Genomic DNA, 27,458 nt, shown 5'->3' with positions numbered 1-27,458 from the left:
TTTCTGATACCAACATGTGACACTCTTACGCCCATGGCAAAATCAAGTCACCGTGTGGCAGATTGAATACCAAATTAACCAACATAAATAATAAACTAATCAAAGGTAAATAAAATATCAGTCAAAATGACCCCGATGATCAGTGTAACATTTGCTATTTTTTAAACCCGAAAATCCGACCCGTTTTAAATTTTTGATTTTCATGAAAGATTATTTATTTATTTATTTGTTATCACTATTGTTATTATTATGATTGATTTTTTTGTTAAGTTACAACCTCGATTTCAACACTATATTATTATTATTATTATTGTTATTATTATTGAATCATAAATAATTAATTTCAAGTTATTAACATTATTTTCATATGTGCAAATATTTGAATCTATGTTCATTTCATTGTTTACAAGTGTAATCGTTAATTTGACACGTTGAACCGAGTATGTCTAGATTAATATTTTAACATGTAACATAAATAATTATGGTCATCCTAAATTAATTTTTGTCATAAGTATTTTATTTGACATCTTTTATTAAAAAGGAAAGCATCTTTATAGCATATTCCAAACACAACTTTCTCTCCAAAACTTACCTACTTAATCCTTTTCTAATCACAACTATAAATGCCCCCCCCTCATTTTCATCTTTTTTTCCTTTGCTCATTTATCTCTTCTTCTCTCCCTAAAACATTTCTCCAAATAAGTTTATAATTTATGTCCTTCGTTTTTTTTTGTCCTTAGTCATGTTTTATGTGTTTGTTCTTCATTTTCTTTTATTTTTCTTTTTTTTTATAATGATTTTAAAACCATCAAATAATCATGTCTATGATACACCTAGTCAATACACTATGGTGTGTTAGGTGGATGAGACAAAGACCATAAGGTTGCAAGATGATCTTTAATTATCACACCTTAACAAGTTCTTACGTTGTTGAAGTTTTGTTTTGTTTAATTTAGATTCAAGAACCATAAGAATTTTGATTATACATGACCAAACATATTGCATTTATCGTACCAAAAGTGGTTCATAATTTTCTTTATCAAAATCCATTCCAAAGCATCAAAAACATTGTTTTTTACAATGTTCCGGATTTGACAACATAATCTTTTGACAAAGGTTGAGCAATAAAATTGGTCATAACAAACTGGAAAGATGCAAGGCCAAATCCTATAATTAACTTTATTGAGTTACGGTTCTAACGACTATTTATTTGTATTATTATTATTTCGTATGTCTTCGCAATAGTTATTTTAAAATTAGTGTGCAGATTTGCACCCTCTGTGAAGATCGATTATTTTAGCATATCTCGGGTCCAAATATGGGAAAACTTTATAAAGCAAAGTTGTTCCTTACATATTAATTTAGTTAAATGGGGATTTTTATAATTTTTAAGAAATTATTAATATCTTGAAACATTTATGCAATCGGTGATTGAAATTTGTCAAAAACTGATTTCGTTTTTCTTGTTTCTTTTCAACTTCTAGTTATGTTGTTTTAATACATGTTACATTCATTACTTTCAAACCCGAAAACCCAACTCATTTCGAACTTTTGGGTTCGTTTATATATATATATATATATATAGTTATGTTATTTTAATATCTGTAACATTCATTACTTTTCAAACACGACCCATTTCGAATTTTCGGGTTTGTTTATATATATATATATTATAATATTCTTAAGTTTGTTTTATATGACATTGTTAATTTTTAATTGCATTTGAAATTGTTAAACCGACCCGTTTTGTCGTTTCAACGTTTCTTGTTCATCATTAACCGTTAATAATATGTTTCCGATGATTTAAGAATATCGTTTGTACGCTTCTTTTTCATCTTGTTCTATAATCAAGTCTCCGAGATTTAAAGTTTATGTCTAAATGATTTCCAAACTTTATGGGTTAATGCGAAAGCATCCTAGGTATATAATATATTTCAAGTATTGTCATTTGCTTAAGTTCAAGGACTAATTTGTAAACTATACTTTAAGTTCTATTTTTAAAATAACATGAAACTGGAGGGAGCTATAGTGTAAAATTTCATTTAAAATATATTATAATAATATATAAACCCAATCGGATTTTGATTAAAACGGCTCCCGCGGCGCACAAATTTTCCGGCGACCCTAATTAACTGCCCAAAATGCCAATTTAAACCAAATAATGTTCGTAACGTCATTCTTCTCTAACAACTAATGATAATCGGTCATAATAATATGTAATAACGATCTATTAATGGCCAAATTAAACTTCAAACGGCCGGATTTTAATTAAAACGCAATAACGAACATTTATCGCCTAATGGATCAATTGAGGCTATAAATAGACCATACTTTATCTTCAAAACATGCTCACAACTTCCAATTATACTGAGACACTCTCTGGATATTATAATTTCATTATCAAAAGAATTTCTGGCCAAGTCCCTGCTCTTCGTCAAAACTTATTATTTCCAGGTAATTAATTTAGGCTTTCTACTCGTTTTTACCCATATAACAAAAGCCCTAACTTAATTTGATCACCCATGGAATCAAATCTGAGAATTAAAATTCTAGGGTTTTCATATATGCAGAAGATGAACTGGAAGTTAAAGCTAAATATAATCTGTTTCATCCTTAAATCAACTTGTAGTGGTAGCTCATGTGGTTAGACTATGTGTATATGTGTTGAGAGACCTGGGTTTGAATCGGCTCATATTTCCTTTTATTAAATTTTTAAACCTTTCGATTTGTATACTCTTTGCCCCTACTCATAAAAATCATGGGTCCGTCATTATCAGCAAGTTAGCTTGGTTACCTTGTTCATCTTTGATTCTATATTTTGGAATTCCAGTTAGTCAATTACTTGGATTCAAGCATCAATTCATTCAATTGAGTACCGTCTGTTTAATCGTTCAATCATAGGCTTCAATCATCTTCAACGACAAGTTGCTCGTAGGCTTAACTCCATTTCGATCCTAAACTAAAACATGATAGAACACAACTTTATAAACCGAGTTAGGGTTCTGTTCTCCGTTTTCTTTATCTAAAAATTGGATTCAATCCTTCCTTAGTATAGTCCATGACAGGTTGATTAAACACAATCTTTCTAAAATATTCTCACTTAAAACATTAAATTTACAACTGAAAATGAAACATCTTTTATATTTTTCATTTTCCCCATTTATCTTAAAAATTTTTGAATATTTTCCCTTGAGATCCAACGGAGAAGAGAGAATGAGGAAAGAGATCGTAAGGTGTCAACGACAGGTCACTGTAGCTTTTATCTCGTGGTCCAAATGATTCTTCCACTTTCTCATATACCCTCACTTTCTCATTCTCATTTCCTTTCAAACTCAAACAGGGTTAACTCGCCGGCGTCCTTCTTCTCCTAAATATCTTCTCAGATCTAATTCTATTTCCGGTAGTTGACTTTACTTTGACTCTCATCTCTGTTATTGTGCTCTAGGTTTAACTAGTATTAGTTGATCTGATTGTGATTTCTCTAGATCTGTTATCTGTTGCTTAATTGACATGTCATCTTACCAGATCTGTTGATTTGCTATTCCGATTGCTTCGATCTGTGAATTGTGATTCAACCACGTTAAGTTTTGCGATGATGATTTCTAACTGAGGTGCGGTTGTTTTTAGTGTCAGTTAATGCGTTAGGTGTTTAGCGATTCGAGTTTTTGTGTTATCGATGACTGTTGTAGCGTAGCACGTTGATTTGTACTTTTAAGCTGAAGTCACTTGAATTAATTAGTTCTAATGGTATTGGATGATCTGTGACTGTGAGTTGTGATCTGATTTAGTTATGTACATAAAATTTTGTGATGATCGGTTGTCGTGGTTGCGAAACTTGTAACTGATGTGCGGTTGTTTTAAGTGTGAGTTAATGCATTAGGTGTTATGCGTCTGGATAATTATATTATCCGTGTCTCTTTGTTGAAACAGCAAGCAAACTAGTAACATATTACTGACGTTTTGAAACTTAGAAGTCGTAACTTTTAACTGTTGTGGCACTTTTATTAGTACTGTTACGAAAAAGTCACTTGAATAATTCAGTTCTTTGTGGATTTAAGGACACTTCATTCAGTTTAATACTTGTATGAAATTATGAATCATGCATGATGCATATGATGCACTGAAACTTTATTAAATTATTTTGTGTTACAGTTTATAAAATGGCCGATGCAGAGGATATTCAGCCCCTTGTCTGTGACAATGGAACTGGAATGGTGAAGGTTGGTATTGTTTTATACTTGTTTTTGTTTAGTTTGATTATATTTTTATGCTTTGCGGATAATAATTGCAAATTCTTTGGTTCGTTTTTTAAATCTACAGGCTGGATTTGCTGGTGATGATGCTCCAAGGGCTGTTTTTCCAAGTATTGTTGGTAGACCACGACACACTGGTGTCATGGTAGGTATGGGCCAGAAAGATGCTTATGTAGGTGACGAAGCACAATCGAAGAGAGGTATTCTTACTTTGAAGTACCCTATTGAGCACGGTATTGTCAGCAACTGGGATGACATGGAAAAGATTTGGCATCACACCTTTTACAATGAGCTTCGTGTTGCTCCCGAAGAGCATCCCGTTCTTCTCACCGAGGCACCTTTAAATCCCAAGGCTAACAGGGAGAAGATGACTCAGATTATGTTTGAAACTTTCAATGTTCCTGCCATGTATGTTGCTATTCAGGCCGTGCTTTCTCTTTATGCCAGTGGTCGTACAACGGGTCAGTTTATATATTTATTTATTTCGTGTTTGTGGTTGATTATACTTTTGTGACCTTTATCAACATTTGACAATCATGTTTTTTTGTCACATAGGTATTGTGCTGGATTCGGGAGATGGTGTGTCACATACAGTTCCAATTTATGAAGGTTATGCTCTTCCTCATGCCATTCTTCGTCTTGATCTTGCTGGTCGTGATCTTACTGACTCTTTGATGAAAATCTTGACCGAGAGAGGTTACATGTTTACCACCACTGCCGAACGGGAAATTGTCCGTGACATGAAAGAAAAGCTTGCATATGTTGCTCTTGATTATGAGCAAGAGCTTGAGACTGCAAAAAGCAGCTCTTCTGTTGAAAAGAACTATGAACTGCCTGATGGGCAAGTTATCACAATTGGGGCAGAGAGATTCCGGTGCCCTGAGGTTCTCTTCCAGCCATCTTTGATCGGAATGGAAGCTGCTGGTATCCATGAGACCACTTACAACTCGATCATGAAGTGTGATGTCGATATCAGGAAGGATCTTTATGGTAACATTGTGCTCAGTGGTGGTTCAACCATGTTCCCTGGTATTGCTGATAGGATGAGCAAGGAGATCACTGCCCTTGCTCCTAGCAGCATGAAGATCAAGGTGGTTGCACCGCCAGAGAGAAAGTATAGTGTCTGGATTGGAGGGTCAATTCTTGCATCACTCAGCACCTTCCAACAGGTATTCTTAAAACAAATTAGTCACTCTTATATCGCTTTATTAAAAACGATCATGTTTTGGGTTGTTATATCTAAAAGGTTTTTGGATTTAACATGCTTTTAACCTATTTATTACAACCCACCAACTCGTTTAGCATGCTTATGATTAGGGGTGTAAACAAGCCGAGCCTGAGCTGGACTAGGCTTGAGCTTAGCTTTTAACTTATAGAGAGCTCAAGCTCGACTTGTTTCTAGCTTCATATGTAAAGCTTTAGCTTAGCTTGTGCGTATATTTTTATACGCTCGAGTTCAGTCTGTTTATTGTTTGTTGTATATGATAATACATTATTATATAGTTATCTTATCATAGTTTCTATATACAATAATTATTAAATAAATATATGTTAAATACGTTTAAGTGAAAATTATATAATTATATAATAATTGGCTTGTTTAGGCTTGTGAGTCAACTTGGGCTTGATAAGTGAGGCGTGAGCTTGGGCTTGTTTGTTTAACAGGCTAATTTTTAGCCTTGAGCCGGTGCTGAACTTTTTCCAAGTTTGACTTGATTTGAGCCTTTAGCGAGCAGACCATGAGAGGCTTTACACATTTACTTACAGGCAGCACCTATTTAAATAAATGGTCTAATAAAGGAGTCGTTTTTGAGTTCAGTGACCCAACCCGACATGATTGACGCACCTATTCGAAACTAACTATTGTTTTTTAAATAACCAGATGTGGATCTCCAAGGGTGAATACGACGAGTCGGGCCCATCCATCGTCCACCGAAAATGCTTCTAAGTATGGATATTGTTGGTTTTTGAAGGTTGAGTTTATTCGGTTTTTTTATTGCTCTTTTTTTCGTGTTATGTTTCTTGTGAACTATATTATGTAAGACTGGCAGATGTTGGGAAATGACCGGGAAGCCAAGGGAGGGGGCGGATAAACATTAAACATCATGCTCATCTCTAATTATCGGTATGCCGCCTACCGGTTTGTCAATTGCTGCTAGATATGTTTGTAGTTGAAGAGTGGTTGTGAAGTCTTTTTATTATGAATGTAAACTCTCTTTTTATTTAATCTGTTTGCTGCGAATAATTAATTTCAGTGTCTATTGTACCAAAAGTTATATTAGTACAAGGATTCTATTCTATTTATTGCAGGTCATACTGGTTCTGGTTAAACTGGTTTTGGCCTAAGGTTCGGTTTTTGGTTGATTCAGCATTGTTAACGTAGTTACTGGTCAACATTTTGGTCTTTTGGACTTTGTTTTGACAAACAGCATTGTTAACTAGGTTATTGGTCAAAATTGTAGGCTTAGGTCAAAATACAATCATCATATGATCAGGCTTATAAAAATCCAAGGGTTCTTGTATCATATCTCATATTTTGCAACATTGGTACTCTTTTGTGTGCTTAAAGGAAAGCGATACTACAAAATTGAACCGCTTCATTAATATGTAAAATCGTTTGCGTGAATGAAAATAATTTTAGCCCGGCCTTTGTTTTAGATTGGAATAAGTGGTTTTGTTGAAAGTCAATCTCTGGGTGGAAAGCAGAGACGGCAAAATACAAACATCATATGTACTTTGTGCAAGGGTAGCTGAACAAACTAAATGATGTCCAATATGTAACAATGTGCTTGGGTCAAAATACAAACATCATATGCACTTTGTAGATGGGTTTCTGAACAAACTAAACGGTGTCCAATATGTAACAATGTGCTTAAGTCGGTGGAACACGCCCACGCTGATGTTAGTTGGTGTGGAATCCCCCCATTTATGCATTTGAGGTTCGTGTTCTACTCAAGATCAATCTAAATATGAGTTGGTGCTTATAGAGGGCAAGGAATAAGGCGATTTTCAATAACAAACAAGTCTCGATTAAGTTCGTCGAAGAAGGCAAAAAAAGTTTACATTCCTTTGTAAGAATACGGGGATATTAGTCGGGTTACATTGGAATGCATGATGTACTTTTACTTTTCGAGTATATTTAATTTGTAGCCCGGGTGTATGTTCTTGCCTAGTTTAGTCTATTGCTTTCTTCAATAAAATTGGCCGTTAGGCGTAAAAAATTATAAACATGGAAAAATTGTTACAGTTGCTCATACTAATATACAATAAAAACATAGCCACATGGGACCAACATGTTCTTCAATTCTCTCTACTTTTGTTGTTTTGTTTTGGTTTACTAACAATTGGAATATTTAAAGTGATGCACTTAACACTAGGCCTTCACATAAAGTTTTCGGCTCTCCCACGGGCCGTCACGGATTAGTGGATTAACAATGCATGTGATATGCTTATCTTATCACCACTCATTCTTAATGCGTAAAAGTGGCCACTAGAGATACAAATGTTATATGCGTATCTTATCACCACCATTCAAATCCTAGTTAGTATCATAACTTGATATCTTAGTGATAAGCTTCAAGCAACAACGTTTAATTTTGAGATTCACAATAGCTTGATAAACCAAACCAGTATGCTAGTTAAAATGCGAACTAGTTAATTTTGGAACAAAATGATGGAACTGCAGGTTGTAGTTATTAAAGCTGTGGTCTTGCAAGGGGACATGCTACCCACACCTTGGTAGAATAGCTATTTGAAGTTGCACCAGACGACTGTTTGCAAGTCTTTATGTTAAGTCATAGCCCTATACTCTTAAAACGGCCGTTTGCGTATATGTGAATGACTGTTTAATGTAGGGGTGCAACTTCATTATGACCCAGGGTGGCCCGACCCCTCTTTTTTCCGCTCAGTAGTGTAATTTATGCGTTTTCGTTTGAAAATTTTTATACGTACCGAGTCCCCCCCCTTCCCGGTTTATGGGTCCAAATTTCGCCACTGATTTGATGGTGTGAAATCGGATGAGGGTGGGGGTGTTGGAATAGTGTGACCGTATGGTTAATTGTGAGTGGCTAAAATATTTCTTAATAAATTCAAGATTAGTGGTTATTAGTTAAGTGGGGCCCTTCCCATCGCCCTCAACGGCTCAACCTAACATATGCCCCTTTATTATTGCTTTTTGAACAACTAAATATTTGCATATTATGGGATTTGAATCTTTAACCTTGTATTTTACACCTTAACCACCTAATCATTGTATCGAAATGGGAATGCATGCCCCTATATTATTAGACCTTTGAATAACTGTTTTGTTTAATTGTTTTTCTGGATTAAATGCACAACAAATGTTCCTACATATTTCTTTTCATATCACAAGGTTCTGCTGGTTCAAAACCTTCATAACCAGTTCACAAGTAGTGTGGCTGGTCTAACCTTAAATTCGGTTTTTAGAAATTGATTATAAACAAATAACAACCTAAGTCTAAACTATAATAAAAAAAGAAAACATTAGGTAACACAGCAAATAAGCTGATCTACAAAATTGTGAAGTATAGCAGCTAGGACGAAGGAAACGGGCTGCGATTTTAGTTGTGGCAGAAGAGACAAGTGTCACACCCGGCCCTGAGCGGCGGAAACAGCCGGGCGCGCGCGAGTGGGAATTGATACTTAAGCACGGGCCATTGCAAACATTCAAAGTAAGATTTTCATTGCGCATGAAAAGTTTAATACAAATACATTACATTGTTTAAAAATTACATAAAAACATCCAAGTATAAAAATTGTTGAAGATTTCCACGCCATATCCCCATGCGCGGCGGGAACAACCACGCGCATCGAAGGGATAGAGCTAAAATCTTCCAAAAAGCTAGTTTAGATGTTCAGCGTGAGGTGCTCTAAGTGTGACTCCATGCGCTACCTAGTTATCTCCTGAAAGACACGTAAAAACATTTGAATCAGTATAAACTGAGTGAGTTCACAAGTCTTAGTAACTTGATAAATCGTATTGCATCATAATCTTGATACAAATCATTCTGAAACATAATTCTGATAGCATCATTAAAACACATGCTTGGTAAAACATAGTTATATCAACATATTCTGATAATCGTTCCGCGGGTTACGCGCGAACATTTCTGGGAACTGTGCTCGTCTATGCAAAGTGGCGCTGCCACTACGAGCTAAAATAAGTAATACCGTCCCGCGGGTTACGCGCGAACGTTTCAGGAACATGTGCTCGTCCATGCAAAGTGGCGCTGCCACTACGAGCTAAAATAATAATTCCGTCCCGCGGGTTACGCGCGGACGTTGTGCCGGAAAACAAGGCGCTCGTCCATGCAAAGAGGCGCGACCCCTACGAGCGGGCTCAAAACCCATAGTATGCCCCATGACCATACTAGGCACTCGTCCATGCAAAGAGGTGCGACCCCTACGAGTGGGTGGATCAAACCAGCAGTCCCTACCCTTAGAGTTCCAATGGTAAAGTGATCACTTACTCGAGTTCTAGCGCACATACATCGAAAACCTTAGATAACCGTTTGCATTACTCATCATGAAACATAACTTAAACACATAATCGCTTGCATAGCTTGTAAGTATACCATGATAAAACATTATTTAAGTACGTGTCCCTCGCCCCGAAAACAGTTTAAAAATAGTGAAAACAGTGAAAATAGGGGCTGTGAGACTCACCTGTGGTTCTTGTTAAGGGATTAATCGAGATTCGGGTTTTCTTGGTGTTGGCCTTGGAATCGAAGGTCTAGAATACGATTAAATAACAAGTATATATATTAAGATCAAGAAATAGGAGAATATAAGGGTTGGAAAGTAGATCTCAAGGTTATAACCTCGGCTTACCTAGTAACTGGAACGGAATCGAAAATAACGGATGCTCGGGAGATGATTAGTGCAAGTTTGCAGTTCTTTGGAGTGTGTTTTGAGTGATAATTTAGGTTACATATTTATAGGCAAACTCAAGGGAACACAATCCCTTGCTTTAGGGGATTGAAATCTTTTCATATCTAGGTGTAATGATGATAAAGTATGGAAATTATTATTGTTTATTGTTTACTTAAAAGTGGAGGAGTGGACAAAAGATCTTGATTTGATTTGGACAGGACATGCAGGTCTGGGGTTGGTGAGAATAGGGTGGCTGACAGTTGACTTTTCATGTTACAGTGTGCTTTTTCAGGTACTTTTGTCAGTGTACAGTAAAAAAAAGTGGAAAATCTCTGAAACACGCTACTGTTTCCTTTTGGGCGGGAGTAATCTCCTTATGTCTGGAGAATAGACTAAGTGTTCTGTGCGCATCACTTTGTGCGCATAGCTTTCTGCGTGTAGGACATTTCTTTGCTGCGGGTAGGTGCGTAACCTTCTCGCAGTTGGGGATAGAGTTTCATTTGTAGATTCTCCAGGTGGTCTTGGTATTTCAACATAGTGATCAGTCATGTTGAAGTCAATTCCATCTTGGAGCTTCAGACAAACTAGCTCTCAATGTTCCCGCCATGCGGGGAGGTTAGTTCCCTTCCGCACGCGCATAAACGATTTAGGATGCACCCGCCTTAGCATCATGCGGGATGGTCAACCCATAGACAACATAACGTTAAGTTACATGAAAACATAAAGCCAAAACATTCGCGCATGGCGCATATAACATATGCTCACGCTGGTTCTTAACATGGTGCGCTCGCGCAGGGCGCACATAACAAATGCACGCGCTGACTAACATGGCGCGCTCGCGCAGGGCGCACATAACAAATGCACGCGCTGACTAACATGGCGCGCTCGCGCAGGGCGCACATAACAAATGCACGCGCTGACTAACATGGCGCGCTCGCACAGGGCGCACATAACAAATGCACGCGCTGACTGACATGGCGCGCATCATATTTACAATCACCTAATTATTAGGTTGATTACTTAGTTTAAGGGATTGGGAATTTACCGGGTGTCACATTCTCCCCTCGTTAAACGAATTTCGTCCCGAAATTTAGGAGACGTTGCTGGCAGAAGCCATGTTCTGAAAGAGGTGTGGGTATTTCTTGCGCATTTGGTCTTCTCTTTCCCAAGTGAATTCAGGCCCACGCCTCGAGTTCCATTGGACCCTTACTAACTTGATTTTGCTCCTGCGTAACTTTTGTTCTTTCCAATCGGTTACTGCTATAGGTTCTTCTATGAAGTGCAGCTGTTTGTCGATGTGAATCTCTTCCAACGGCAAAATCAACGTTTCGTCAGATAAGCACTTTTTGAGGTTGGACACATGAAACGTATCATGAACTCCACTGAGTTCGGCGGGTAAACGGAGTTTATAAGCAACCGGACCGATCCTTTCCAGGATCTCGAATGGTCCAATGAAGCGCTGATTCAACTTTCCTCGCTTGCCGAAACGGGGGACTCCTTTCCATGGAGAGACTTTCAAAAGTACATTATCCCCTACTTGAAATTCCAATGGTTTCCTTCGCACATCTGCGTAGCTCTTCTGTCTGTCGTGCGCTGTCTTAAGGCGATCCCTTATCTGAAAAATCTTGTCTGTTGTTTCTTGGATCAATTCTGGACCAGTCATTTGCTTGTCACCTACTTCAGCCCAGCACAGTGGGGATCTACACTTGCGCCCATACAAAGCTTCGAACGGCGCAGCCTTAATGCTTGTGTGATAGCTGTTGTTGTAAGAAAATTCAACCAATGGGAGATGAGTATCCCAGCTACCTTCGAAATCGATTGCGCACGCGCGTAGCATATCTTCCAATGTCTGGATTGTTCGCTCGCTTTGCCCATCCGTTTGAGGATGATATGCCGTACTCATGTCAAGACGAGTACCTAAAGCCCCTTGTAACGATCTCCAAAACCTTGATGTGAACCGACTATCTCTATCAGAAATGATGGACACTGGGACTCCATGTTTTGAAACTACTTCTCGAATATACAGTCGGGCTAACTTTTCCATCTTATCGGTTTCCTTGATCGGCAGGAAGTGCGCTGACTTAGTTAGCCGATCCACAATAACCCATATTGTGTCATAACCCCCAGGTGTCCTTGGCAGTTTGGTGATGAAGTCCATAGAGATTTGTTCCCACTTCCACATGGGAATTTCTGGCTGTTGAAGCAACCCTGATGGTTTCTGGTATTCAGCCTTTACCTTCGAACACGTCAGGCACTTACTGACATACGTCGCGATGGCGCCTTTAAGATTGGGCCACCAATACAGCGTTTTAACATCTTGGTACATCTTGTCTGCGCCAGGATGTACGGAATACCGCGTCTTGTGAGCTTCGTTCAATACCTGCTCGCGCAATCCTCCCTTGAGAGGGACCCATATGCGGTTAGCGAAATATAGATTGCCGTTCTCTTTAAGTTCCAAATTTTTAACCATACCCCCAAGGCATTCGTTTTTAACAAACTCTGGTTTCAAGGCTTCTTGCTGAGCGTCTCGGATGCGGGTAGAGAGATTTGCGTGAATGGTCAACCTTAGAGCCTTGACTCGTAGCGTTTTTATTCGCTCCTTCCTACTTAGCGCGTCTGCTACCACATTCGCCTTTCCAGGGTGGTACTTAATTTCACAATCATAATCGTTCAACAACTCCACCCATCTTCGTTGCCTCATGTTTAAATCCTTTTGATCAAATATATGCTGAAGGCTCTTGTGATCCGTAAAGATTATACACTTTGTACCATAGAGGTAATGGCGCCAAATCTTTAGCGCGAAGACAACCGCTCCAAGTTCTAAATCATGCGTTGTGTAGTTCTTTTCATTGGTCTTGAGTTGGCGTGAGGCATACGCTATGACTTTGTCTCGTTGCATAAGGACACATCCAAGTCCCTGATGTGAAGCGTCGCAGTAAACAACAATGTCATCCATCCCCTCGGGCAAAGACAAAATTGGCGCACTACATAACTTCTGTTTCAACATTTGAAATGCTGTTTCCTGATTTTCGCCCCAAACAAACTTCTTGTCTTTCTGAGTTAGCGCGGTCAGAGGTAGAGCTATTTTGGAGAAGTTCTCAATGAAGCGTCGATAGTAGCCAGCTAGTCCTAGGAATTGCCTCACCTCAGTTGGGGTTTTTGGCGCTTCCCAGTTTTCGATGGCCTTGACTTTGGAAGGATCAACGTGAATTCCTTTCTCGTTTACAACGTGACCGAGAAAGTGAACTTCTCTAAGCCAAAACTCGCACTTGGAAAACTTCGCATACAACTTTTCTTTCCTCAACAATTCCAAAATCAATCTCAGGTGTTGCTCATGCTCGGCCTTGGTCCGTGAGTAAATCAGAATATCATCTATAAACACAATCACAAACTTGTCCAAGTATGGTTTGCACACGCGGTTCATCAGATCCATGAACACAGCCGGCGCATTAGTTAGCCCGAAAGGCATTACTAAGAACTCATAATGGCCGTATCTAGTTCGGAAGGCTGTTTTCGGCACATCTTCCTCATGGACCCTAAGTTGGTGGTATCCTGATCGTAGATCTATCTTCGAATAATAACTGGATCCCTGCAACTGGTCAAATAAGTCGTCAATCCTCGGTAAGGGGTACCGATTCTTGACTGTCAGCTTGTTCAGCTCCCTGTAGTCAATACACATTCTGAACGAACCATCCTTCTTCTTAACAAACAGTACTGGAGCTCCCCAAGGTGAAAAGCTTGGGCGTATGAAACCCTTATCCAATAGTTCCTGTAACTGATTGGATAGCTCTTGCATCTCAGATGGAGCTAGTCGATAAGGCGCTCGAGCTACTGGCGCAGCTCCTGGGACTAAATCAATACGAAACTCGACTTGTCGCGGCGGCGGTAATCCGGGCAAATCTTCAGGAAAAACTTCTGGAAATTCGCGCACTACTGGTAAGTCTTCAATTCTTCGCTCATCTCCTTTCTTCTCTACGACATGCGCCAGGAAGGCGTAGCACCCTTTCCTTAGGCACTTTCGCGCCTTTAGGCACGAAATCAGTTTCGTCGCAACTCCCCTTCTTTCCCCTTGAATTACCAAGGTTTCTCCGTTCAACAGTGGGATCCGAACCTGCTTCTCATGGCAAATAACTTCCGCGCGGTTCTCAACTAACCAATCCATACCTACCACAATGTCAAAACTTCCCAAGTCTATTGGCAACAAGTTAATATTGAACCCGTGACCTCCCATGACTATAACACATTGTTCAGTTCTTTCGTTCGCGTATAACTGCCTACCATTGGCTAGTTCTATAGTATAAGGCGTGTCTAGTCTACTGGTTGCTAGGCCTAGGGAGTCTTTAAACTCGGCGGATATAAAACTTAGGTCAGCGCCAGTATCAAATAAGACAAATGCAAAATGTCCGTTAAGCAAAAACGTACCGGTTACCACATTCGGCTCTTCTTTAGCTTCGCCTGCGCCGATCACAAAAGCTCTTCCGCGAGCTTGGTTCCCCTTTTGCGGGCAATCCCGACTAAAATGCCATGGCTTCCCGCATGCGTAGCAGTTGTCGCTTGCTCCAGCTTCTCTGACACGGCAATTCATCGTCTTGTGCCCTGGTCTGCCACATTTGGCACATTCGATTCTTGCGCATTCACCCTCGTGGTGATACTTGCATTTGTTGCACCATGGGCGAGGCCCGCTGTATCCTTTTCGTGGTGGCTCCGCGGCCTGAATCGCGTAAACCCTTGCGCTTTCCTGTTTCTTGAACGGTGGCTGCTTGGAGTCGGACCCTCGGTGGTGGGAGTTCCATTTCCTCTTGGGATCAGAGGTTCGCTGCTCGATTCCGCGCGTAGTCAACATACCTGCACGGATCGTATCCCTTGTAAGGGTGATGGCCCGCGCTACCGCCTCATCAAAGGTTGGAGGCGCTGCGGCGTTGAGCGGAACCCTAACAACAGGAGGTAACCCAAAAATATACCTCTCGATCTTCTTTTCCTCCGTGTTTGCCATGTCTGGCACCAACTGGCAAAGTTCGTTGAACCGGTTGTTGTAGGCGTCGATATCCGTTCCTACCATGGTGTGGTTCCAGAATTCCTGTTGTAGACTCTGGATTTCTGCGCGAGAGCAGAACTTCCTCATCATCATCTCCTTCAGTTCCTCCCAGGTCTTGTGGAGAGCAACTTCTCGCCCCAATGTTTTCGTTTGAAGCTTCCACCAAGACGAAGCTGCCTCTTGGAACATGCAGGTCGCGTAAAGGACCTTCTGGTTCTCACTACATCCGCTAATGGAGAGAACTGTCTCCATTTTGTCAATCCAGTTGTAGAGCCCAATGGCCCCTTCGGTTCCCTTGAATGGCCAAGGCTTACAGGCCATGAATGTCTTATAGGAGCATCCTTTGTCCAAGGCTCCTGATTCGGGTTCTGGGGTCTCATTCTGACGACCCTGACTTGATTCGGCCTTGCTGGCCTCATGTGTTGCGATTGCTTGCGCGATTATTTCCGCGAGTTCCTCGGGTGTCATGGTGATTCCTTTGGCTTTAGTTGGAGGCATTCTCGCTTTAAAAGAGTGAAAATATCAGACTTAGCGCATGTACTCTGAGCACATAATGTTATCATTATTTACTAGACAGTGTGACCCGTGTTCCTAAGTGTGTGTATAGTTTCTTTTGAAAGTATTTTCTTTGAAAAATATTTCATGCGATTCCCCAACGGTTATAGTCTAGGTTAAAACTTCTTTTCCTAGTTCGCTATAACCAGTGCTCTGATACCAATCTGTCACACCCGGCCCTGAGCGGCGGAAACAGCCGGGCTGCGCGCGAGTGGGAATTGATACTTAAGCACGGGCCATTGCAAACATTCAAAGTAAGATTTTCATTGCGCATGAAAAGTTTAATACAAATACATTACATTGTTTAAAAATTACATAAAAACATCCAAGTATAAAAATTGTTGAAGATTTCCACGCCATATCCCCATGCGCGGCGGGAACAACCACGCGCATCGAAGGGATAGAGCTAAAATCTTCCAAAAAGCTAGTTTAGATGTTCAGCGTGAGGTGCTCTAAGTGTGACTCCATGCGCTACCTAGTTATCTCCTGAAAGACACGTAAAAACATTTGAATCAGTATAAACTGAGTGAGTTCACAAGTCTTAGTAACTTGATAAATCGTATTGCATCATAATCTTGATACAAATCATTCTGAAACATAATTCTGATAGCATCATTAAAACACATGCTTGGTAAAACATAGTTATATCAACATATTCTGATAATCGTTCCGCGGGTTACGCGCGAACATTTCTGGGAACTGTGCTCGTCTATGCAAAGTGGCGCTGCCACTACGAGCTAAAATAAGTAATACCGTCCCGCGGGTTACGCGCGAACGTTTCAGGAACATGTGCTCGTCCATGCAAAGTGGCGCTGCCACTACGAGCTAAAATAATAATTCCGTCCCGCGGGTTACGCGCGGACGTTGTGCCGGAAAACAAGGCGCTCGTCCATGCAAAGAGGCGCGACCCCTACGAGCGGGCTCAAAACCCATAGTATGCCCCATGACCATACTAGGCACTCGTCCATGCAAAGAGGTGCGACCCCTACGAGTGGGTGGATCAAACCAGCAGTCCCTACCCTTAGAGTTCCAATAGTAAAGTGATCACTTACTCGAGTTCTAGCGCACATACATCGAAAACCTTAGATAACCGTTTGCATTACTCATCATGAAACATAACTTAAACACATAATCGCTTGCATAGCTTGTAAGTATACCATGATAAAACATTATTTAAGTACGTGTCCCTCGCCCCGAAAACAGTTTAAAAATAGTGAAAACAGTGAAAATAGGGGCTGTGAGACTCACCTGTGGTTCTTGTTAAGGGATTAATCGAGATTCGGGTTTTCTTGGTGTTGGCCTTGGAATCGAAGGTCTAGAATACGATTAAATAACAAGTATATATATTAAGATCAAGAAATAGGAGAATATAAGGGTTGGAAAGTAGATCTCAAGGTTATAACCTCGGCTTACCTAGTAACTGGAACGGAATCGAAAATAACGGATGCTCGGGAGATGATTAGTGCAAGTTTGCAGTTCTTTGGAGTGTGTTTTGAGTGATAATTTAGGTTACATATTTATAGGCAAACTCAAGGGAACACAATCCCTTGCTTTAGGGGATTGAAATCTTTTCATATCTAGGTGTAATGATGATAAAGTATGGAAATTATTATTGTTTATTGTTTACTTAAAAGTGGAGGAGTGGACAAAAGATCTTGATTTGATTTGGACAGGACATGCAGGTCTGGGGTTGGTGAGAATAGGGTGGCTGACAGTTGACTTTTCATGTTACAGTGTGCTTTTTCAGGTACTTTTGTCAGTGTACAGTAAAAAAAAGTGGAAAATCTCTGAAACACGCTACTGTTTCCTTTTGGGCGGGAGTAATCTCCTTATGTCTGGAGAATAGACTAAGTGTTCTGTGCGCATCACTTTGTGCGCATAGCTTTCTGCGTGTAGGACATTTCTTTGCTGCGGGTAGGTGCGTAACCTTCTCGCAGTTGGGGATAGAGTTTCATTTGTAGATTCTCCAGGTGGTCTTGGTATTTCAACATAGTGATCAGTCATGTTGAAGTCAATTCCATCTTGGAGCTTCAGACAAACTAGCTCTCAATGTTCCCGCCATGCGGGGAGGTTAGTTCCCTTCCGCACGCGCATAAACGATTTAGGATGCACCCGCCTTAGCATCATGCGGGATGGTCAACCCATAGACAACATAACGTTAAGTTACATGAAAACATAAAGCCAAAACATTCGCGCATGGCGCATATAACATATGCTCACGCTGGTTCTTAACATGGTGCGCTCGCGCAGGGCGCACATAACAAATGCACGCGCTGACTAACATGGCGCGCTCGCGCAGGGCGCACATAACAAATGCACGCGCTGACTAACATGGCGCGCTCGCGCAGGGCGCACATAACAAATGCACGCGCTGACTAACATGGCGCGCTCGCGCAGGGCGCACATAACAAATGCACGCGCTGACTGACATGGCGCGCATCATATTTACAATCACCTAATTATTAGGTTGATTACTTAGTTTAAGGGATTGGGAATTTACCGGGTGTCACAACAAGCGGTTGCAATCCCGGAGGAGACAAACGTGAGACGCCTTCGAAAAAGAAACAACAGTGTTTAGCTTAATCTATCATGCACTTCTTTACCAGAGCTCGATTTGTTCTATATTTATTTAAATTCGCTAAAAAGTTAATTAACAATTAATAAAGCCTCCAATGATCACCTTGGAGGAAATTCCCAACCGAATAAACACCAACATGCTCGGCTGGAATTCGACTACTCCACGCCACTCGGCCTGACAAATCCGCACCCTTCCCATTATTATCAAACTCGCCATAATAAAGCGTCTGCAACGCAAAATCACCAGTCCACGGCATCCACCCGGGTGCTGTGATCAACGCCTCCAAATCACAATCAATAAACACCGTCCTCGAGTACTCCTTCCACGGCCTTCCAAGAAAGTTCTTATGGACTTTCGGGTTACTGTTGTATAACCTCACATACTCTTTTGTCCCGTTGATCAAACAGTTTTGGAACACAAAACCCGTGGACTGAGCGGGGTCTATCCGGCCATGAGCCGTGACCGCGTTGTTCTCGCCCTTTTCAGGGTTAAGCTGACGTGGACGGACCAGGATGGTACAGTCTTGGAAAATAGAGGCGGAGTTGCCAAATATGAAATCTACATTGCCCTCAATGTGGCATGATTTGTAAAACTGGCGAAGTGAGTGGGCGTAAAGCGTGTCTTGATTGCCTAGGAATTCGCAGTTTTCGATTATGGATTGGTCACTGTCGGAGCGGAACGCGACCGCTTGGTGCGCGTCAGGACCCGCAGTGTTCTCGATGGTTAAACCACTTGCCATGAATCCATCTCCTAGTACCCCTGTTGTCGAAAAAAGTAGGTATTATGGGCGCATAAGAAACCGAAAAATTGAAAAAACCGAATCCAAACAATCGACAGTTTGATTTTATATTTTCGTAAAAACGAAATTTTGATTTGGTTTTGGTTTTGAGACCAGAATCGAAAAAATCGACTCAAGTTGAATTTATGGATTTTCATTTTTGTATTTTGATTGTTTTTTTTTCTTGAAAAATATCTTATTTTGATTGTTAATTTATAAGAGTTTAATAAATAGTGTAATTCAAACATTATATATCAAATGTATAATAATTAGTTAATCAAGAATTCATAAAAGGATTTAGGCCAGAACTTATTATTTTAAGTCAACATTTTTCCGGCTCAAAAATTTCAAGTTAAGTAGTAAAACTGAAAAAACCAAAACCAAACAAAAGCCACAATTTGGTTTTATATTTTCGTAAAAACCAAACTTTGCATGTAATTTAAAAAAAAAAAAAAAAAAAAACCGAACGAAATCGAATATATAAATTTACATCTTTTTCAATGTTAATTACTTGTAAATTTAGTAAATAGCTTAACCCAAATATTTTAGTCCAAAAGTATAATATTAATCATGAATTAGTAAAAAGCTTTATACGAAAACTCATTATTTTGAGTCCATTCTTTCTCCAGTATAAAAATTTCAAGACTAGACAGTAGAACTGGAAAAATCATAACAGAACGACCAAAAAAACCAAAACCTACACTAAACCAAAATTTTCATAACACGATTAAGGTTTAGGGGTTTTGGGTTCAACTTACCAAATGTGGCTGTGTTATACGTGGAGAGCCCGGGTTGGCCCGCATTCAGTGACCCAGTAATTACCGTTTTGCCCACCCCATTCCCCAAAACCACCACATTCTGCTTCTCAAGACCTACCCGAACCGTTTCCTCATAAACCCCAGTTTTCACCCAAACTACAAACCGCTGCCCGTACCCCCAATCAGGCGCGGCATTCACAGCCTCCTGCACGGTCGTGTAATCACACCCACCCAATTTACACACCGTGACATCCGCCTTCAACCCTGTAGGCACCCCTAACTGTGGGCCCCTAACCCCAGACTCCCCACCACCCTCCCAAAACCCGTCTCGCTCCGTCCTGGGCGGGGCCCACAACAACGTGTTGTCACCAAACATGTTGTAAGCCATCATTAAACTCAACGCGTTGCTAGTGTAGCCAATCAATGTGTTCATAAACGACATCGTTTCATTGATCATGCTGGTATCATTCACATACTTTAAAGCGGACCAGCAGTCGTACTGGTACGCCAGTGCGGCGCTGGTCCATGCACGTGCGTGCTTCCGCTCGCCACGTGGCAACGCCTGACTCGTTGATTCGAGACGGTACCCAGAATTGTTTAAATGCTCAATGCAGTTGTGACCGGCGGTGGTTTTGTTGACATTACCACCCGCCGAATCGAGGATTGATTGAGCCATCGATTGTGCTTTGTGTAGGTTTTCGGAGCTTACGGTTAACGCCGATTGGATAATTTCTAAGAGATTTCTGTTAGGGAAACGGCCGAGTGAAGATTCGCATAGTTGCTGGTTCCTTGTAGCTTTACAAGCTTGCCGGACCAGATCGGAAGGAGGTGATGCATCTTTAATCAACCGGTGGCCGTGGCGGTGGCGGTCGGAGGTGGAAGAAATTGGATGAATGAAAAGAAGAAAAGAAATGAAGAGGATGGAGATGGGGATGGTAGGCATATTGATGATTATGAATGTTTGGTTTTGATGAGAGGCTTATATATATATAGGGGTTTTGATTGGGGTTTTCTAGAGGTATTTCTTTTTGTTAAAACGCTTACCAATATATTCTGAATAGCTCTATACGGGACGTATTGATGGGTGTTTGAGTGTTTATAGGAGAATCCGTTTGAGATAGGGTTATACAAACGTATTAGAAACCCAATACGTTTTATATAACCCTATACAGAATGTATTGACGAGTGTATTAGTAAAAAAAAGGGTGTCCTTCGATAAGCCCTTTTAAGATTAATATAATTTGGAATGTTGTGATTACTCGGTGTGTGGATTTGTGGCTGTGAGTGAGTGTGTGGAATTTTAGGAGAGGGTGTTTGTTCACGGGTTTGATACATACACTGTACCCCACTAGCGTTAGGTTACAAGATAAAAACACCCATAACGTGACTTGATGGGTCCAAACCATATATAATGTATTAAATATGAATTACAAAAAGTACATTTCTGAACTAATATTTACTTGGGTCGAAACGATATTAATATTAAATGTGAATTACAAAAACTACATTACTTGACTTACATTTAATTGTATTTTACGTAATACCATTATCTAATTAGTATAAATAAGAACTTTAGTGGCATAAAATATGTTAATTTTGTTTTGTATATACTGTAATTTGTAATGATTGTCACACCCCAACTTAAGACGTAAATGTCGGGATGTGAGCATGATTATTCACAGCTCGAAGATACTATCATAAATAAAATGTGACAATATCTATTTAATTATTTTATTTCAAACAGTACACATAGTTTTACAAATATGACAAAACAATTCAATAAGTAAATACGAACGTAATTAAATGGATATTGTCACATTTTATTTATGATAGTATCTTCGAGCTGTGAACAATCATACTCACGTCCTGGCATTTCCGTCTTAGGTTGGGGTGTGACAAATTAGTATCAGAGCCGAAAGTTATAAGATATGTCGTTAGAAATTGTCTTAGTCATATGCTTAGGACCCTATATGTGATTATATAAACTACCTTATGTGCTATTTAATTGTTTGCAGGTTAAAGTAGGTTAATTATTGTATTTTATCTTATTTAATTACTAGGTTATGTGCCCGTGTAATACATGGGCCGGATAAAATAAATGTTAATACATCAGTTTTTAAATTGTAGTATAGTTAATGTTATGAGAAGAAAGAAATTAGATATTACATTATTCAACTTAAATTACAAAATGAGAAGATTTTTTAAAGTTTTAAAATGGTGCTTTCATATTTTACACAGTAAATACAACGTTAGGAAGATGAAATTTCTGATGGATGACACAAAAATGTCAGATTCATCTTTTTTACCTCTGCTTACCTTTTTAACCATTGTTTTTATAATTTGGTTCAAATTCATTCAAATGATGTTTTTCAAGTCTTGTTTGAATTTTAACTAAAATTTCAAATCATTTGCAGAACTTTAAGCCATATTTTACAGCATATAAAGCACTATTACAACACCATTTTCCACAATATAAAAACATATTTACAGCACTTTAAACCACATTTTACAGCACATAAAACACAATGAGAGCATTCCCAACCCATTCCCTAAAATTATGTGAGGAGGGTTTGTAACATATAAGATGAGGTTATGAGTGGTTGTGAGTGTAAATTATGAGGTGGAGAGAGAAAATGTATGATTTTTTGTAAATTTGGGAAAAAGGTAGTGATTTTTTTGTAAATTATAGGGTGAAGAGAGAAAACTGTAATGAAAAAAGTATAAAAAATATTATTTAATTGAACAGGAGAATGTTTTTTAGTGTAATTATATGATATATATAGATATAGAGAGAGGGAACGGGATGAGAATGACAACACCTATTTACAGTACTTTATACTACGTCAGCATCTGGCGTGGCAAGAGATCACATGTAACATCCTAAAATTTTAATGATGAATAAAGGAAGTTATGTTTAGTGATTTCGCGTGATTGATTAATGTCGGGGAAGGAGCGGGTCTTGAACTTGGATTAATTGAGATGGGTTAAATGAGAATGAGATTTCAGGGATATAAATACCCCCAAAATCCCAAAATATCTTCATTTTCCCCCACTCTCCTAAACACACACATACACACACACCAAGCACACCCAAAACCGCCGCCGGCCGGGCCGAGAAAAAAGGAAGGATCGAGCGAGGTCCGGGTAAGAGAGAAAGATTAGTGGTGATACCAAGATAAACGAGATCCAAACAAGCTCAAAAGGTATGATTCTTGATCTTGGAAGTTTAAAGATCCGAGCTTTTAGTGTATAAACGACCGAAAATGGTCGGGAAGTGTAGTGGGTGGTATTGAACCTTAACAAGGGTGTTAAAATCGCCCGAAATGTTGATCATAAACCGAAGCAGCGGACATCTGGGCAACTTCGCCTTCATCTGGGCAACTTCGCCTTCATCTGGGCAACTTCGCCTTCAAGCGATGAACTTCGCCTGCAAGCTAAGTTCGCCTGATGATAAGTTCGCCTGAGGTTTAACTTCGCCTAAAGCCAAGTTCGCCTGAGGTTTAACTTCGCCTAAAGCCAAGTTCGCCTGAGGTTTAACTTCGCCTAAAGCCAAGTTCGCCTGAGGTTTAACTTCGCCTAAAGCCAAGTTCGCCTGAGGTTTAACTTCGCCTAAAGCTAAGTTCGCCTAAGGTTTAACTTCGCCTAAAGCCAAGTTCGATTAGAAAATAAATTAAAAACCTAAAGAAAAATGTGTTAAGACAGTTAATGGAAATAAAATTTTTCCAAGCTGACCTGGCAGCTCGACCCAGCCAGGGGTTCTGCCCCTTGGACCCTGCTAGGGGCTGCCGCCCCTAGACCCCGCTGCCAGGGGCGCTGCCCCCGGACCCCCGTTCGTTGTGAGTCATATAAAGATAGAAATACATTATGAGAAGTGATAGTTAATTGATACGTATACTTGTTATACAGTCAGCCGTGCACAACTGAAGAAAGGGATTACGATTAACGGTGAACGTAACCGTGTTCAGGTGAGTTTCTAGCCCCATTTATGTGTTATGTTTTCGGGGCTGTGTGCATACTCAATATGTTTGTTAATACGCTTATCCTAAGAGATAAGTGTATGCCTTATGTGAATAATGTGAAATGTATGAATGATGGCTTGACGGTACGTGAACGATCTTCGGATATTGCACGTACTGTCAGGTTGTAAGGCTAAGTTAAGGTAAGTATGATATGTATGCTTATGTGAATGAATGTGAATAAGTTAATAAAAGAAGGAAATGATGGTTGTATGGTCACGAAAAGGGTACCGAGCCCTAATAATACTCGAGGTGTAACACCCCGACCAATGGCGGATTATACATCGGGGCGCCACGTATTGTTTCATTACTCGTGACACTATTTGGGTGTCAATATTTAATAAATACATTTTCATTGCGCACAGCGCAGAACACAAATCGTAAAGTAACATAAATCATATCATAACTCAAAATATTCAAATAACATAATTTGTCTTGTTACATTTTAATCTAGGTCCAAAGAAAAAGAAAACATCCTACATGTCCTTGAGATTCCCAAAAGCAGCTACAGCAAACCTGAACATGTGTTAAAATAAAACGTCAACACTTGCGTGTCGGTGAGAAATCAAGTTTAATAGATATAAATAGATAATAACAAACACTGCGCGCAACATGTGCTTAACTGGGGTTTAACATAGGGTGTAATCAGATTGTGATCAAGCCTAAATAGATCATAGCTCATAGTTCAATCCGTGCTCCCAATCGAGCACAAAAACAAGTAATCATACGTGCATGTGTAAACAAAACAAGAAAACCGTAAACGATAGGTCTCCCGTGTTCATCTAATGGATCCATGAAAACTTCGGAATAGGCCGAACAAAGCGGTTAATGATTCACACATACAAATAAACAGCCAAGTAAACGTCCATAACACATGGGGTTTTGCGCACATAAATTTCATAAACAAGTTTAAGACTCAAGTTGTACGAACACATGAACATCCCAAAACGTTAAAAATAAAAGGGGATTAAGTACGAGATTACTCACTTGTAAACGGTGCGATGAAAGATAATGCAAGAACCAACTTTTAAACAAGCACAAGTTAACCTATAAATAAGAGATTATTGGTTTAATCGATTGGTTTTTATGTCTTGAATATATGCAGTAAGTATCGATTTTTGTTAGTTAAACAAATTAAAACAAAATATATATATTTATATTTACCGAGATTCTGGGCAGAACAGAAGAGAAGACGGAGGCAAAGAGAGGGGTTGGAGCTGCTGAGGAACTACGGCAGAGAGCAAAGGGAGAGAGATTTGGGGAGTGTTTAAGTGTAGTGTGTGTAGTGTAAGAAATTAGCTTAATTTATAGAAAAACCTAAGGGGACACAATCCCTTGAAAAGGGGAAAAGATCCTATCAAATCAAGCAAAAGATATCAAAAAGCACAAGAAAACAAAAGCAAAAGATATCAAAAGATATGCCGGCAGCTGCAGGGAATGGGGAAAATCTGACAGGTTACAGATCAAAGCATGGGAGTTGTCAGATAAAGCACTGTTCAAGACGTGCAAAAGAAGATTTCAAAAGATTATGTCAGTCACTTTTTCTGTCACCCAATAGGATTGGTGCGCATGCTGCGCCGAAAGTGGCTTTTCGGACAGATGTCGGAACTGACCTACAGTGCTCATACAAAAGATAAGATATTTCAAAAGCATACAGGCTGACCTAAACTGAAGAAAAGACTTAAGGTCTAGCGCGAGAAGACTCGAGCGCGCGCGAGGGCGAAGGCAGACAGAGAACAATCCTTAGCGCGCCACGGGAAGAACTAAAATCCTTAGCGCATCGCGGGAAGAACTACAATCCTTAGCGCGTCGCGGGAAGAACTACAATTCTTAGCGCGTCGCGGGAAGAACTACAATTCTTAGCGCGCTGCGGGAACAGTTCGCCTCGCGTATCGCAGGAACAGTTGGTCTTCGCGCAGGCTTCCTTGTAAGGAGTCTGGCGCGTGGAGCTGCGCAGACATCCTTAGGCGGGAAGAACCAAAGGACAAACAAAGAGTTACGTGAAAAAGGGGTTTCAAGGCTTAAGGGTTAAGCAAAGGGGCGGGACGGCGACAAGAGAGAAAAAGGGAGGCGGGACGGCGACAAGAGAGGAAAAGGGGCGGGACGGCGACAAGAGGGGAAAAGGGGCGGGAAGGAATTATTATTATTAGTATATATATATATATATATATATGATTTATTTAATGTTGAAATTACAAAGATTAATAATCAAATTTTAAATCAAAAAAAGAATCGGATTCGAAAACGGGTACCTGGGTCGGGTTGGATTTGGGCAGTTGTCACAGTCTCCCCTACTTTAAGAAATTTCGTCCCGAAATTTATCTCGAAGTAGGATGCGCAGAGAAAAGGTGCGGGTACTTGATCTTCATCTGATCTTCCCTTTCCCAAGTGAACTCGGCTCCGCGCTTGGACTGCCAACGAACTTTGACAATAGGGATGCGACTGCGCTTGGTTTGCTTTACCTCGCGATCCATAATCTCAACAGGCTTCTCAACGAAATGCATAGACTCATCAACTTGAACTTCATCAAGTGGTATGTGGAGGTTCTCGTCAGCTAAACATTTCTTGAGATTGGATACATGGAAAGTTGGATGCACATTGCTGAGCGCGGGCGGCAGGTCCAGTTTGTAGGCAACTTTTCCCACCCTCGCAAGAATCTTGAATGGACCAACATAACGAGGTGCAAGCTTACCTTTCTTCCCAAAGCGGACAACACCCTTCCAGGGCGACACTTTGAGGAGAACAAAATCACCAACTAGAAATTCGAGAGGCTTCCGCCTGCGATCTGCGTAACTCTTCTGTCGGCTTCTGGCGGTCAGCAGATGATCACGGATCTTGGCGATTTTATCGGTTGTCTCTTGAACTAGTTCGGGTCCTGTGATTTGAACTTCACCTACTTCGTTCCAACAAATCGGCGAGCGGCACTTTCGACCTTAAAGTGCTTCAAATGGGGCCATACCGATGCTGGAATGATAGCTGTTATTATAAGAGAACTCGATCAGAGGTAGGTGTGAATCCCAATTACCTCCAAAATCAAGAACACAAGATCGAAGCATATCCTCAAGGGTTTGGATGGTTCGCTCAGACTGTCCGTCAGTCTGAGGATGATATGCAGTACTCATGTCCAAACGAGTTCCTAACGCAGATTGGAGAGATTTCCAAAAGCGAGATATAAAACGGCCATCGCGATCGGATATAATGCTCAAGGGAGTACCATGACGGCAGACAATTTCTTTGACATACAGATGCGCAAGTTGTTCAAAACGGTAGGTTTCACGAATGGGCAGAAAGTGGGCAGACTTGGTCAATCGATCCACTATTACCCAAATGCTATCATGTTTGCTTGCGGTCAAGGGTAACTTGGTGATAAAGTCCATTGCTATACTTTCCCATTTCCACGTAGGAATTTCTGGTTGTTCGAGCAAACCAGATGGGCGTTGATGTTCAGCTTTTACCTTAGAACAAGTTAGGCATTTAGCTACGAACACAACAATATCCTTTTTCATACCAGGCCACCAATAAGAAAGGTGCAAATCTTTGTACATTTTGTCAGCACCAGGATGAACGGAATACCGAGTTTTGTGCACTTCACT

General features: G+C 40.1%; 2 protein-coding genes across 2 annotated transcripts; one reads left to right on the top strand and one right to left on the bottom strand.

The window, feature by feature from the left end:
* The first annotated feature begins 3,345 nt into the window (after window positions 1–3,345).
* Window positions 3,346–6,502, top strand: LOC143541321 (actin-7). The gene is made up of 5 exons (XM_077034173.1): window positions 3,346–3,400; window positions 4,153–4,220; window positions 4,321–4,714; window positions 4,809–5,422; window positions 6,136–6,502. Exons 2-5 carry the CDS (start codon window positions 4,161–4,163, stop codon window positions 6,199–6,201), a joined length of 1,134 nt encoding a protein of 377 aa, XP_076890288.1. The 5' UTR covers window positions 3,346–3,400; window positions 4,153–4,160; the 3' UTR covers window positions 6,202–6,502.
* Window positions 6,503–18,358: 11,856 nt separating this feature from the next.
* On the bottom strand, window positions 18,359–20,667 carry LOC143541313 (putative pectinesterase/pectinesterase inhibitor 51). The gene is made up of 2 exons (XM_077034168.1): window positions 19,850–20,667; window positions 18,359–19,072 (listed from the first exon to the last, which is right to left on the bottom strand). Exons 1-2 carry the CDS (start codon window positions 20,523–20,525, stop codon window positions 18,393–18,395), a joined length of 1,356 nt encoding a protein of 451 aa, XP_076890283.1. The 5' UTR covers window positions 20,526–20,667; the 3' UTR covers window positions 18,359–18,392.
* Window positions 20,668–27,458: the final 6,791 nt, after the last annotated feature.

The sequence above is a fragment of the Bidens hawaiensis genome, unplaced genomic scaffold (assembly GCF_021521415.1).
Source record: "Bidens hawaiensis isolate Kalapana, Puna unplaced genomic scaffold, B.hawaiensis_p1.1 tig00012550_1, whole genome shotgun sequence".
Lineage (NCBI taxonomy): Eukaryota > Viridiplantae > Streptophyta > Magnoliopsida > Asterales > Asteraceae > Bidens > Bidens hawaiensis.
The sequence above is the reverse complement of the archived record's forward strand: the minus strand, read 5'-3'. Positions and strand labels throughout refer to the sequence as shown.

Coding starts and splice junctions, on each gene's coding strand:
- LOC143541321 (XM_077034173.1), top strand. CDS start 4,161: ATGGCCGATGCAGAGGATATTCAGCCCCTTGTCTGTGACAATGGAACT. Junction 4,221..4,320: donor ATGGAACTGGAATGGTGAAG/GTTGGTATTGTT, acceptor TTAAATCTACAG/GCTGGATTTGCTGGTGATGA. Junction 5,423..6,135: donor CACTCAGCACCTTCCAACAG/GTATTCTTAAAA, acceptor TTAAATAACCAG/ATGTGGATCTCCAAGGGTGA.
- LOC143541313 (XM_077034168.1), bottom strand. CDS start 20,525: ATGGCTCAATCAATCCTCGATTCGGCGGGTGGTAATGTCAACAAAACC. Junction 19,073..19,849: donor GTATAACACAGCCACATTTG/GTAAGTTGAACC, acceptor TTTCGACAACAG/GGGTACTAGGAGATGGATTC.